Source organism: Salmo salar, chromosome ssa09, assembly GCF_905237065.1.
Source record: "Salmo salar chromosome ssa09, Ssal_v3.1, whole genome shotgun sequence".
Taxonomy (NCBI): domain Eukaryota; kingdom Metazoa; phylum Chordata; class Actinopteri; order Salmoniformes; family Salmonidae; genus Salmo; species Salmo salar.
Genome location: NC_059450.1, coordinates 37397478 through 37412966, shown reverse-complemented (window position 1 = coordinate 37412966; position 15489 = coordinate 37397478). Strand labels below are relative to the sequence as shown.

The following is a 15489-nucleotide window of genomic DNA, read 5'->3' as shown; positions in this document are numbered from 1 at the left end:
GTTTCACTGTGTGAGAGTACAATGCCTTTGACCTTAACTGGTGATTGCTTTCATGGATGCTTTCTGTGCATTTGTGATAAAACGTTTTGTTCATGTTGGACTTCAAGTATTATGATTGTCTGCTGCTTTTCAACTTTACATTTTTTATGTTGCATGTCACATATTGAAATACAATAAATATATATTATTTAGAGCAAAAACATGGAAAGTGTTCTGAGTTGGCCTATGCCGTTTAATGAAGACTATTTGGGGGCAGGGGACTCAATTTTTCATTGTCATATTTGTCAAACTGTATGTCTCTGTAGGCCAACTGTATTTGCATGAACTATGGCATGAACACATTTTCATGAGCGATTGCAACCATTTACGAAATCTCAGATGCCCCAACATGTATTCTAATGGCAAGGAAAGCATCCTCTGCTCCGCCTCACTCAGGTCTATTTGTAGTGACTCCAGTCCAGCAGGCAGTTTTGTTCAGTGTTGTCCAACGGTCCGTTGAGCGGGCTCTTTACCGGGAGAAATGGCTTGAATGGCCGGCGATTAAGACACATTTTCCCGTTTCATCGGGTGAATGTTTTAAATGTGGAGGTTTTAAATCCTGACGAATGACCTTTACCAAGTAAGGAACTATGGCAAACGTGAAAGTCGCGATTCGAGTTCGCCCTCTCAACGCAAGGTTGGTAAATCTAGCTATACGGTATAGTAATGTAGGTCTAGCTATATGGTACAGTAATATATAGGTCTAGCTATATGGTATAGTAATATAGATCAAGCTATACGGTATAGTAATATAGGTCTAGCTATATTGTATAGTAATATAGCTCTAGCTATATGGTATAGTAATATAGATCTAGCTATATGGTATAGTATTATAGGTCTAGCTATATGGCATAGTAATATAGGTCTAGCTATATGGTATAGTAATATAGGTCTAGCTATATAGTATAGTAATATATGTCTAGCTATATGGTATAGTATTATAGGTCTAGCTATATAGTATAGTAATATAGGTCTAGCTATATGGTATAGTAATATAGGTATAGTAATATAGGTCTAGCTATATGGTATAGTAATATATATGGTATAGTAATATAGGTCTAGCTATATGGTATAGTAATATATATATGGTATAGTAATATAGGTCTAGCTACATGGTATAGCAATATAGGTCTAGCTATATGGTATAGTAATATAGGTCTATCTATATGGTATAGTAATATATATGGTATAGTAATATAGGTCTAGCTATATGGTATAGTAATATATATGGTATAGTAATATAGGTCTAGCTACATGGTATAGCAATATAGGTCTAGCTATATGGTATAGTAATATAGGTCTAGCTATATGGTATAGTAATATATATGGTATAGTAATATAGGTCTAGCTATATGGTATAGTAATATATATGGTATAGTAATATAGGTCTAGCTACATGGTATAGCAATATAGGTCTAGCTATATGGCATAGTAATATAGGTCTAGCTGTATAGTATAGTAATATAGGTCGAGCTATATGGTATAGTAATATAGGTCTAGCTATATAGTATAGTAATATAGCTTTAGCTATATGGTATAGTAATATAGGTCTAGGTATACGGTGTAGTAATATAGTTCTAGCTATATGGTATAGTAATATAGGTCTAGCTATATGGTATAGTAATATAGGTCTAGCTACATGGTATAGTAATATAGGTCTAGCAATATGGTATAGTAATATAGGTCAAGCTATACAGTATAGTAATATAGGTATAGCTATATGGTATAGTAATATAGGTCTAGATATATGGTATTGTAATATAGGTCAAGCTATACAGTATAGTAATATAAGTCTAGCTATATAGTATAGTAATATAGGTCAAGCTATACAGTATAGTAATATAGGTCTAGCTATATAGTATAGTATTATAGGTCTAGATGTACAGTATAGTAATATAGGTCTAGCTTTATGGTATAGTAATATAGTTCTAGCTATATGGTATATAGTAATATAAGTCTAGCTATATGGTATAGTAATATAGGTCTAGCTATATAGTATAGTATTATAGGTCTAGATGTACAGTATAGTAATATAGGTCTAGCTTTATGGTATAGTAATATAGTTCTAGCTATATGGTATATAGTAATATAAGTCTAGCTATATGGTATAGTAATATAGGTCTAGCTATATAGTATAGTATTATAGGTCTAGATGTACAGTATAGTAATATAGGTCTAGCTTTATGGTATAGTAATATAGTTCTAGCTATATGGTATATAGTAATATAAGTCTAGCTATATGGTATAGTAATATAGGTCTAGCTATATAGTATTATAGGTCTAGATGTACAGTATAGTAATATAGGTCTAGCTTTATGGTATAGTAATATAGTTCTAGCTATATGGTATATAGTAATATAAGTCTAGCTATATGGTATAGTAATATAGGTCAAGCTATACAGAATAGTAATATAGGTCTAGCTATATGGTATAGTAATATAGTTCTAGCTATATGGTATAGTAATATAGGTCTAGCTATATGGTGTAGTAATATAGGTCTAGCTATATGGTATAGTAATATTGGTCTAGCAGTATATTATAGGGCTAGCTATATGGTATAGTAATATAGGTCTAGCTATATGGTATATAGTAATATAAGTCTAGCTATATGGTATAGTAATATAGGTCTAGCTATATGGTATAGTAATATAGGTCTAGCTATATAGTATAGTATTATAGGTCTAGATGTACAGTATAGTAATATAGGTCTAGCTTTATGGTATAGTAAGATAGTTCTAGCTATATGGTATATAGTAATATAAGTCTAGCTATATGGTATAGTAATATAGGTCAAGCTATACAGAATAGTAATATAGGTCTAGCTATATGGTATAGTAATATAGTTCTAGCTATATGGTATAGTAATATAGGTCTAGCTATATGGTATAGTAATATAGGTCTAGCTATATGGTGTAGTAAATTAGGTCTAGCTATATGGTATAGTAATATTGGTCTAGCAGTATAGTATAGGGCTAGCTATATGGTATAGTAATATAGGTCTAGCAATATAGTATAGTAATATAGGTCTAGCTATATGGTATAGTAATATAGGTCTAGCTATAAAGTATTGTAATATAGGTCTAGCTATATGGTATAGTAATATAGGTCTAATTATATGGTATAGTAATATATATGGTATAGTAATATAGGTCTAGCTATATTGTACAGTAATATGTATGGTATAGTGATATAGGTCTAGCTATATGGTATAGTAATATAGTCCTAGCTATATGGTATAGTAATATAGGTCTAGCTATATAGTATAGAAATATATATGGTATAGTAATATAGGTCTAGCTATATGGTATAGTAATATATATGGTATAGTAATATAGGTCTAGCTACATGGTATAGCAATATAGGTCTAGCTATATGGCATAGTAATATAGGTCTAGCTGTATAGTATAGTAATATAGGTCGAGCTATATGGTATAGTAATATAGGTCTAGCTATATAGTATAGTAATATAGCTTTAGCTATATGGTATAGTAATATAGGTCTAGCTATACGGTGTAGTAATATAGTTCTAGCTATATGGTATAGTAATATAGGTCTAGCTATATGGTATAGTAATATAGGTCTAGCTACATGGTATAGTAATATAGGTCTAGCAATATGGTATAGTAATATAGGTCAAGCTATACAGTATAGTAATATAGGTATAGCTATATGGTATAGTAATATAGGTCTAGATATATGGTATTGTAATATAGGTCAAGCTATACACTATAGTAATATAAGTCTAGCTATATAGTATAGTAATATAGGTCAAGCTATACAGTATAGTAATATAGGTCTAGCTATATAGTATAGTATTATAGGTCTAGATGTACAGTATAGTAATATAGGTCTAGCTTTATGGTATAGTAAAATAGTTCTAGCTATATGGTATATAGTAATATAAGTCTAGCTATATGGTATAGTAATATAGGTCTAGCTATATAGTATAGTATTATAGGTCTAGATGTACAGTATAGTAATATAGGTCTAGATTTATGGTATAGTAAGATAGTTCTAGCTATATGGTATATAGTAATATAGGTCTAGATATATGGTATTGTAATATAGGTCAAGCTATACAGTATAGTAATATAAGTCTAGCTATATAGTATAGTAATATAGGTCAAGCTATACAGTATAGTAATATAGGTCTAGCTATATGGTATAGTATTATAGGTCTAGATGTACAGTATAGTAATATAGGTCTAGCTTTATGGTATAGTAATATAGTTCTAGCTATATGGTATATAGTAATATAAGTCTAGCTATATGGTATAGTAATATAGGTCTAGCTATATAGTATAGTATTATAGGTCTAGATGTACAGTATAGTAATATAGGTCTAGCTTTATGGTATAGTAAGATAGTTCTAGCTATATGGTATAGTAATATAGGTCAAGCTATACGGAATAGTAATATAGGTCTAGCTATATGGTATATAGTAATATAAGTCTAGCTATATGGTATAGTAATATAGGTCTAGCTATATAGTATAGTATTATAGGTCTAGATGTACAGTATAGTAATATAGGTCTAGCTTTATGGTATAGTAAGATAGTTCTAGCTATATGGTATATAGTAATATAGGTCTAGATATATGGTATTGTAATATAGGTCAAGCTATACAGTATAGTAATATAAGTCTAGCTATATAGTATAGTAATATAGGTCAAGCTATACAGTATAGTAATATAGGTCTAGCTATATGGTATAGTATTATAGGTCTAGATGTACAGTATAGTAATATAGGTCTAGCTTTATGGTATAGTAATATAGTTCTAGCTATATGGTATATAGTAATATAAGTCTAGCTATATGGTATAGTAATATAGGTCTAGCTATATAGTATAGTATTATAGGTCTAGATGTACAGTATAGTAATATAGGTCTAGCTTTATGGTATAGTAAGATAGTTCTAGCTATATGGTATACTAATATAGGTCAAGCTATACGGAATAGTAATATAGGTCTAGCTATATGGTATAGTAATATAGGTCTAGCTATATGGTATAGTAATATAGTTCTAGCTATATGGTATAGTAATATAGGTCTAGCTATATGGTGTAGTAATATAGGTCTAGCTATATGGTATAGTAATATTGGTCTAGCAGTATAGTATAGGGCTAGCTATATGGTATAGTAATATAGGTCTAGCTATATGGTATATAGTAATATAAGTCTAGCTATATGGTATAGTAATATAGGTCTAGCTATATGGTATAGTAATATAGGTCTAGCTATATAGTATAGTATTATAGGTCTAGATGTACAGTATAGTAATATAGGTCTAGCTTTATGGTATAGTAAGATAGTTCTAGCTATATGGTATATAGTAATATAAGTCTAGCTATATGGTATAGTAATATAGGTCAAGCTATACAGAATAGTAATATAGGTCTAGCTATATGGTATAGTAATATAGGTCTAGCAATATAGTATAGTAATATAGGTCTAGCTATATGGTATAGTAATATAGGTCTAGCTATAAAGTATTGTAATTTAGGTCTAGCTATATGGTATAGTAATATAGGTCTAATTATATGGTATAGTAATATATATGGTATAGTAATATAGGTCTAGCTATATGGTATAGTAATATATATGCTATAGTAATATAGGTCTAGCTATATGGTACAGTAATATGTATGGTATAGTAATATAGGTCTAGCTATATGGTATAGTAATATAGTCCTAGCTATATGGTATAGTAATATAGGTCTAGCTATATAGTATAGAAATATAGGTATAGTTATATGGTATAGTAATATATGTCTAGCTATATAGAATAGTAATATAGGTCTAGTTATATGGTATAGTAATATAGTCCTAGCTATAGGGTATAGTAATATAGGTCTAGCTATATGGTATAGTAATATAGTCCTAGCTATATTGTATAGTAATATAGGTCTAGCTATATGGTATAGTAATATAGTCCTAGCTATATGGTATAGTAATATAGGTCTAGCTATATAGTATAGAAATATAGGTATTGTTATATGGTATAGTAATATATGTCTAGCTATATAGAATAGTAATATAGGTCTAGCTATATGGTATAGTAATATAGTCCTAGCTATATGGTATAGTAATATAGGTCTAGCTATATGGTATAGTAATATAGTCCTAGCTATATGGTATAGTAATATAGGTCTAGCTATATAGTATAGTAATATAGGTCTAGCTATATGGTATAGTAATATAGGTCTAATTATATGTTATAGTAATATAGGTCTAGCTATATGGTGTAGTAATATGGGTCTAGCTACATGGTATAGTAATATAGGTCTAGCTATATAGTATAGTAATATAGGTCTAGCTATACAGTATAGTAATATTGGTCTAGCTATAAAGTTTTGTAATATAGGTCTATCAGTATAGTATAGGGCTAGCTATATGGTATGGTAATATAGGTCTAGCTGTATAGAATAGTAATATAGGTCTAGCTATTTAGTATAGTAATATAGGTCAAGCTATATAATATAGTAATATAGGTCTACTTATATGGTATAGTAATATAGGTCTAGCTATACAGTATAGTAATATTGGTCTAGCTATAAAGTATTGTAATATATGTCTAGCAGTATAGTATAGGGCTAGCTGTATGGTATGGTAATATAGGTCTAGCTGTATAGTATAGTAATATAGGTCTAGCTATATGGTATAGTAATATAGGTCTAGCTATATGGTATAGTAATATAGCTCTAGCTATATGGTATCGTAATATAGGTCTAGCTACATGGTATAGTAATATAGATCTGGCTATATGGTGTAATAATATATATGGTATAATAATATAGGTCTAGCTATATGGTAAAGTAATATACGTCTAGCTATATGGTATAGTAATATAGGTCTAGCTGTACAGTATAGTAATATAGGTCTAGCTATATGGTATAGTAATATAGGTCTAGCTGTACAGTATAGTAATATAGGTCTAGCTATATGGTATAGTAATATATATGGTATAGTAATATAGGTCTAGCTACATGGTATAGTATTACAGGTCTAGCTATATGGTATAGTAATATATGTCTAGCTATATGGTATAGTAATTTATATGGTATTGTAATATAGGTCTAGCTATATGGTATAGTAATATAGGTCTAGCTGTATAGTATAGTAATAAAGGTCTCGCTATATGGTATAGTAATATAGGTCTAGCTATATAGTATAGTTATATAGCTTTAGCTATATGGTATTGTACTATAGGTCTAGCTATATGGTATAGTGATATATATGATATAGTAATATAGGTCTAGCTATACGGTGTAGTAATATAGTTCTAGCTATATGGTATAGTAATATAGGTCTAGCTATATGGTATAGTAATATGTATGGTATAGTAATATAGGTCTAGCTATATGGTATAGTAATATATATGGTATAGTAATATAGGTCTAGCTACATGGTATAGTAATACAGGTCTAGCTATATGGTATAGTAATATAGGTCAGGCTATACAGTATAGTAATATAGGCCAAGCTATATGGTATAGTAATATAGGTCTAGCTATATAGTATAGTATAGTAATATAGGTCAAGCTATACAGTATAGTATTATAGGTCTAGCTATATAGTATAGTATTATAGGTCTAGCTGTACAGTATAGTAATATAGGTCTAGCTATATAGGTCTAGCTATATGGTATAGTAATATAGGTCTAGCTATATGGTATAGTAATATAGGTCTAGCTATAAAGTATTGTAATATAGGTCTAGTTGTATAGTATAGGGCTAGCTATATGGTATAATAATGTAGGTCTAGCTATATAGTATAGTAATATAGCTCTAGCTATATAGTATAGTCATATAGATCTAGCTATACGGTATAGTAATATAGGTCTAGCTGTACAGTACAGTAATATAGGTCTAGCTATATGGTATAGTCATATTGGTCTAGCTATATAGTATAGTATTATAGGTCTAGCTATATGGTATAGTAATAAAGTCTAGCTATATGGTATAGTAATACAGGTCTAGCTATATAGTATAGTAATATTGGTCTAGCTATATAGTATAGTAATATAGGTCTAGCTATATGGTATAGTAATATAGGTCTAGCTATATAGTATAGTAATATAGCTCTAGCTATATAGTATAGTCATATAGATCTAGCTATACGGTATAGTAATATAGGTCTAGCTGTACAGTGTAGTAATATAGGTCTAGCTATATGGTATAGTAATATAGGTCTAGCTATATGGTATAGTAATATAGGTCTAGCTACAAAGTATTGTAATATAGGTCTAGTTGTATAGTATAGGGCTAGCTATATGGTATAGTAATGTAGGTCTAGCTATATAGTATAGTAATATAGCTCTAGCTATATAGTATGGTCATATAGATCTAGCTATACGGTATAGTAATATAGGTCTAGCTGTACAGTACAGTAATATAGGTCTAGCTATATGGTATAGTCATATTGGTCTAGCTATATAGTATAGTATTATAGGTCTAGCTATATGGTATAGTAATAAAGTCTAGCTATATGGTATAGTAATATAGGTCTAGCTATATGCTATTGTGAAATAGGTCTAGCTGTAAGGCATGTTCTTCGATGTGCCTGAACATAATTGGTTGTTATAAATCATTTCCTTGCGCTTTGCATCACAAGAGGGGACTTTATTGCTAACATTCACTGTCATGCAAATACATGCTTCCTGCTTGTCTTTTTGAGTTGCTGTTGGTGTGTGTGTGTGTGTGTGTGTGTGTGTGTGTGTGTGTGTGTGTGTGTGTGTGTGTGTGTGTGTGTGTGTGGTGTTGTACAGTATGTGTGTTCATATGTTAATAGTTCGGTGTTTTGTGTCATGCCATCATTCCGGCTTTACGCTGACACGGAGATAACAGAAAGACCCAAGCTGTCACGTTTCTCAAAGGACCAACCGGGCCACTACGTCATCTATCCTTTGTCTACTGAAAGCCGGCTACAGTATGTTGTAAAGCCTCCTGAGAGTTAGAGAGAGAGGGAAGGGAGAGAGGGAAGGGAGAGAGGGAGATGGATTGGGAGGGAGAGTTAAAGAGAGAGGGAGAGAGAGGGAAGGGGAGAGAGGGAGAGTTAGAGAGAGAGGGAAGGGGAGAGAGGGAGAGAAAGGGAGAGAGAGAGAGGGAAGGGGAGAAAGGGAGAGAGAGAGAGGGAGAGAGAGAGGCAAGGGGAGAGAGGGAGATGAAGAGAGATGGAGAGAGAGAGGGAAGGAAGGGGAGAGAGGGAGAGAAAGTACAGGCTCAGTGAGCACAGCCTTGCTATTGAGAAGGGTAGACACAGGAAAACCTGGCTCCCTGTAGAGGAAAGGCTGTGCAACCACTGCACAACAGCAGAACCTGAGACAGAGCTGCATTTCCTGACAACATGTGAAAAATATAAAACATTTAGAGAGTGTCATTTCCCCAAATCTGAAACCCTTATTCAAGGTTTGATGAGAGGTGGCTCCCCGTCCTGTTGGGGGAGGTTGCATGGAGCTGTGGGTTGGCAGTGCTCTACATTGCTGACTGCCATAAGATGAGGGACAGTGTCTGACAGACCAATCAACCTGCACATGTCCTCTACTGTATGCTTATTGTTATTGTTCATTGCATGGTTATTTTGACCCTTGGTTATTGTTGTTACTGTTGTCCCGTTGACAATTTTGATTCAATTTTTTTTCATATTGTAAATATCCAAAATAAGCTTTGGCAATATGTACATTGTTAAGTCATGCCAATAAAGCAAATTGAATTGAATTGAATTGAGAGAGAGAGAGGGAGAGGGAGAGAGAGACGGAAGGGGAGAAAGGGAGAGAGAGAGAGGGAAGGGGAGAGAGGCAGATTTAGAGAGAGGGAAGGGAGAGGGAGAGAGAGAGCGGGAGAGAGAGAGGGAAGGGGAGAGAGGGAGAGAGAGAGGGAAGGAAGGGGAGAGAGGGAGAGAGAGCTGGAGAGAGAGACCGAAAGAGAGCGGACAGCACTAGCTACTACATGTTCTACGCTGTGTTAAACCATTACAGAAATAGGCCTATTTCTATTTCAGTTTGCTTCAAAACAGTAGAGGTCTCGTTTTATTTTCCATCTCCTTCCTCCTTCTTCCTCTCATGCTGGTTGAGCTCCCGTTAAAAGGCGTCTCTCTGAGGTTGTTGTGGTTTAGGGTTGGGCCGTTGAGCCGATGCCTGGGTTGGCAAAATGATTCCCACGTGGTGGAGCATGTGCTTATTACAACTTACAACATAGCCCCTGGTCTGATATCTACCTCACGTACAAACAGACAAACGCAGGGACACATGCGCACACGCACGCACACACACACACACACACACACACACTAAGACCAAGGACAGAGAAGTTATTAGTACTACTACAGCAATCCCCCATTATCGCTCAAGGAGTTATAAATTCATTCAGCTCTACTCTACCAGAGCATCAGATTTCATTCTGTTGCGTCACGTGTCCAGAGCCAACAGTTGAAGCACACACAGCTGTCCTTGCTACACACACAAACACACACACACACACACACACACAGACAGACAGACAGACAGACAGACAGACAGACAGACAGACAGACAGACAGACAGACAGACAGACAGACAGACAGACAGACAGACAGACAGACAGACAGACAGACAGACAGACAGACAGACAGACAGACAGACAGACAGACAGACAGACAGACAGACAGACAGACAGTGAGAGACACACAGACAGGCTTTTGTCCCAGAAAAGCCTCAAGCTTCATCGCCCGAGGGACTCTTTGCTGGGTCCGTTTTGGACTGTTTTCTTTTGAATAAGAACTGGTCAGTGGTCAGATCTACTCTGATTCAAGGCTTTTGTGAATTCCCTTTCACACACACTTCATGTTATATCATGTGATAGTCTCATGTCACTTAACTAGATTTGCTAGATTTGTCTGTTGGCCCTATTCCCCCTTTCAAAGTCACATCAACAAACTAGTTAAAACATAGTCACAACAACAAACTAGTTAAAACATAGTCACAACAACAAACTAGTTCAAACATAGTGTTCATCTGGCATTTAAAACATGGTACCGATTGAATTACTGTCTCTGTAACAGCCATGAATCTAATAATGATAGGTCTCTGTAACAGCCATACATCTAATAATGATAGGTCTCTATAACAGCCATGAATCTAATAATGATAGGTCTCTATAACAGCCATGAATCTAATAATGATAGGTCTCTGTAACAGCCATGAATCTAATAATGATAGGCCTCTATAACAGCCATGAATCTAATAATGATAGGTCTCTATAACAGCCATGACTCTAATAATGATAGGTCTCTGTAACAGCCATGAATCTAATAATGATAGGCCTCTGTAACAGCCATGAATCTAATAATGATAGGTCTCTGTAACAGCCATGAATCTAATAATGATAGGTCTCTGTAACAGCCATGAATCTAATAATGATAGGCCTCTGTAACAGCCATGAATCTAATAATGATAGGTCTCTGTAACAGCCATGAATCTAATAATGATAGGTCTCTGTAACAGCCATGAATCTAATAATGATAGGCCTCTGTAACAGCCATAAATCTAATAATGATAGGTCTCAATAACAGCCATGAATCTAATAATGATAGGTCTCTGTAACAGCCATGAATCAAATAATGTTAGGTCTCTGTAACAGCCATGAATCTAATAATGATAGGTCTCTGTAACAGCCATGAATCTAATAATGATAGGTCTCTGTAACAGCCAGGAATCTAATAATGATAGGTCTCAAAAGGTTGTATTCTATTTGTCTAGCTGGGTGACATTTGGCTAAATCAGCACTGATAAAAGACCGACATGGTTTAAAGCAGGGGTGTCAAATTCATTTTGCCCGTGGGCCGCATTGGGTCTTCAACGAGGTCTGACTGCTGCACTTAAAATTGGTTTTATTTCTTCGCCGTTAAAATTTGCTATCTATCGTTTTTGGAATTGTCACGACTTCCGCCGAAGTTGGTTCCTCTCCTTGTTCAGGCGGCGTTCGGCGGTCGACGTCACCGGTCTTCTAGCCATCGCCGATCCACTTTTCATTTTCCATTTGTTTTGTCTTGTTTTCCCACACACCTGGTTTACATTTCCCTCATTACTTGTTGTGTATTTAACCCTCTGTTCCCCCCATGTCTGTGTGTGAAATTCTTTATTGTTTCGTGTATGCGCACGTTAGACTGGTTGCGCTGGGTTATGTCAACCTGTATTGTGTTTAGTGTTCTTTGTGCCGTGTGTTTTGTTCGCCTAAATAAAAGGCTCCGTTTGCTACCCAAATCCTGCTCTCCCGCGCCTGACTCCCTTATAGCCAGTTACGCATACCTAACAGGAATTTTCATTGCTCCCTGACTGTCTAGCTTTATTGATTATTAGTGAGCTGGACACAGTGAAGAAACTCAATGAATGTAGGTCCATTATAATTTCTGCAGTTTCGATTTGGTTTTAGTCATTTTAGAGTGTACTAAGTGCTTTTTTTTGTTGTACTGGTCCCCCATGGGAGTCAAACCCATAACCTTGCCGTTGCAAGGGCCATGCTCTACCAACTGAGCCACATGGGACAAAATGAATGCTTTTGTGTTAAACTAAAGTACAACAATGTCTCCTCTCTTTCACAGGGAAAGCATGGCTGGAGGGAGGCTAGCTGTCCAGGTAGAGGACAAGTTGGTGAGGATAAAGAATACCAAGGTGAGTATATTATTACACAGATATACGTTTAACTGTACAGGTGCTATTGTCATCACCTCGTCAGGTGTTATACGTGTTATACGTGTTAAGGGCAGGTGGGGGGCAGCAGGTCTCTGTGAGGAGGGAGTAGAAGGGGGCATCTAGAGGGTGTCTTTTACTGTATCTCACACAGGATGTTTACAGTCAGGACTGGCCACTTCCTGTCTGATTCCTCTGTTGTTTATTATGAGTGTGCAGAGCCTCACACAAACTCTGAGACACTATACTAGAGGGAGGGACCTTCCTGACACACTGACACCACTGCTCAGACACACACACATTCCAACAACACACACACATTCTAACAACACACACACATTCCAACAACACACACACATTCCAACAACACACACACATTCCAACAACACACATTCCAACAACACACACACATTCCAACAACATACATTCCAACAACACACACACATTCCAACAACACACATTCCAACAACACACACACATTCCAACAACACACATTCCAACAACACACACACATTCCAACAACACACACATTCCAACAACATACATTCCAACAACACAGACACACATTCCAACAACACACATTCCAACAACACACACACATGGCCCATGACAAGTTATGTGAACTCTAAAGTCCCATAAAGTTCAGAGAAAGAACTTGGTTAAAAACATGCTCTGTAAGATGTCTGACTGAGTGTCTGCACCCTTAGCACCTTTTTTTCTATCTAGAACCATACAGGAACCGTTTGAAGAACCCTTTTTGGATCCAGGTAGACCCGTTTTGGTTCCAGGTAGAACAATTTTGAGTTCTCACCAGGCTGGGGAGACATGACAGAGGCCTGGCCCTAGGCGTAGGCACAGGACTCACCGGGCTGGCGGGCGGCTCTGACTGCTCTGGACAGGCGGGCGGTTCCGGACAGGTGGCGGCTCTGGCGGCTCCGGACAGGCGGGCAGCTCTGGCGGCTCCGGACAAGCGGACGGCTCTGGCGGCTCCGGACTGGCGGGCGGCTCTGGCGGCTCCGGACTGGCGGGCGGCTCTGGCGGCTCCTGACTGGCGGGCAGCTCTGGCAGCTCCGGACTGGCGGGCAGCTCTGGCGGCTCCAGACTGGCGAGACCCACTGGAGGCCTAGTCCTGGGAGGTGGCACAGGACGGACCAGGATGGGGAGACCCACTGGAGGCCTAGTCCTGGGAGGTGGCACAGGATGGACCAGGATGGGGAGACCCACTGGAGGCCTAGTCCTGGGAGGTGGCACAGGACGGACCAGGATGGGGAGACCCACTGGAGGACTGGTCCGAGGAGGAGGCACAGGATAAACCGGGCTGTGGGGGAGCACTGGGCGAACTGGACCCTCCCAGCGCTCTGGAGACACAGTGCGCAACGCCGGCGCAGGATAACCTGGACCGAGGAGGCGCACTGGAGACCAGACGCGCTGAGCTGGCACCATCCGCCCTGGCTCGATGCCTGCACTCGCATGGCACTTGCGGGGGGCTGGTATGTAGCGCACCGGGCTTTGAACGTGCACTGGGGACACTGTGCGCTCTACAGCATAACACAGTGTCTTACCAGTACCACGCTGCTTCCGGTAAGCACGGGGAGTTGGCTCAGGTCTAACGCCTGACTCCGCCAATCTCCCCGTGTGCCCCCCCAAATTTTTTGGGGGGGCTGCCTCCCGTGTCCGTTGCGCTCCCTTTCCTCATACCAGCGCCTCTCAGCTCTCGCCGCCTCGATCTCCCACTGCGGGCGGCGATAATCCCCAGCTTGAGCCCATGGTCCTTTCCCGTCCAGGATTTCCTCCCAACCCACAAAACCCAAAGGAAAAACATGCTCCTTATGTGTGACTCCCAATCAGCAACAACGAGCTTCAGCTGTGCCTGATTGGGAGCCACACACGGCCCAAAACAAAGAAATACAAAAACATAGAAAAAGGAACATAGAACGCCCACCCAATGTAACACCCTGGCCTAACCAAAATAAAGAACAAAAAACCCCTCTCTATGGCCAGGGCGTTACAGGTTAGAAGAAAGGGAGAGGACGTGCTTTTAGAAACAATGTAGCGAAGACGAGCCACATATGGTGTCCTATACAGTCGTAGCCAAACGTTTTGAGAATTACACAAATATTAATTTCCACAAAGTTTGCTGTGTCTTTAGATATTTTTGACAGATGTTACTATGGAATGCTGAAGTATAATTACAAGCATTTCATAAGTGTCACAGGCTTTTATTGACAATTACATGAAGTTGATACAAAGAGTCAATATTTGCAGTGTTGACCCTTCTTTTTCAAGAACTCTGCAATCCGCCCTGGCATGCTGTCAATTAACTTCTGGGCCACATCCTGACTGATGGCAGCCCATTCTTGCATAATCAATGCTTGGAGTTTGTCAGAATTTGTGGGTTTTTGTTTGTCTACCCACCTCTTGAGGATTGACCACAAGTTCTCAATGGGATTAAGGTCTGGGGAGTTTCCTGGCCATGGATCCAAAATATCAATGTTTTGTTCCCTGAGCCACTTAGTTATCACTTTTGCCTTATGGCAAGGTGCTCCATCATGCTGGAAAAGGCATTGTTTGTCACCAAATTGTTCCTGGATGGTTGGGAGAAGTTGCTCTCGGAGGATGTGTTGGTACCATTCTTTATTCATGGCTGTGTTCTTAGGCAAAATTGTGAGTGAGCCCACTCCCTTGGCTGAGAAGCAACCCCACACATGAATGGTCTCAGGATGCTTTACGTGTTGGCATGACACAGGACTGATGGTAGCGCTCACCTTGTCTTCTCTGGACAAGCTT

General features: G+C 37.4%; 1 protein-coding gene across 1 annotated transcript in view; it reads left to right on the top strand.

The window, feature by feature from the left end:
* The first annotated feature begins 439 nt into the window (after nucleotides 1–439).
* LOC106611278 (stAR-related lipid transfer protein 9) overlaps nucleotides 440–15489 on the top strand; it is a 66483-nt gene continuing 51433 nt past the window's right edge. Inside the window, exons 1-2 of the mRNA XM_014211316.2 lie at nucleotides 440–676; nucleotides 12615–12684. Coding sequence (XP_014066791.1) covers nucleotides 630–676; nucleotides 12615–12684 — 117 coding nt within the window. The 5' untranslated portion in view covers nucleotides 440–629. The remainder of the gene's footprint in view (nucleotides 677–12614; nucleotides 12685–15489) is intronic.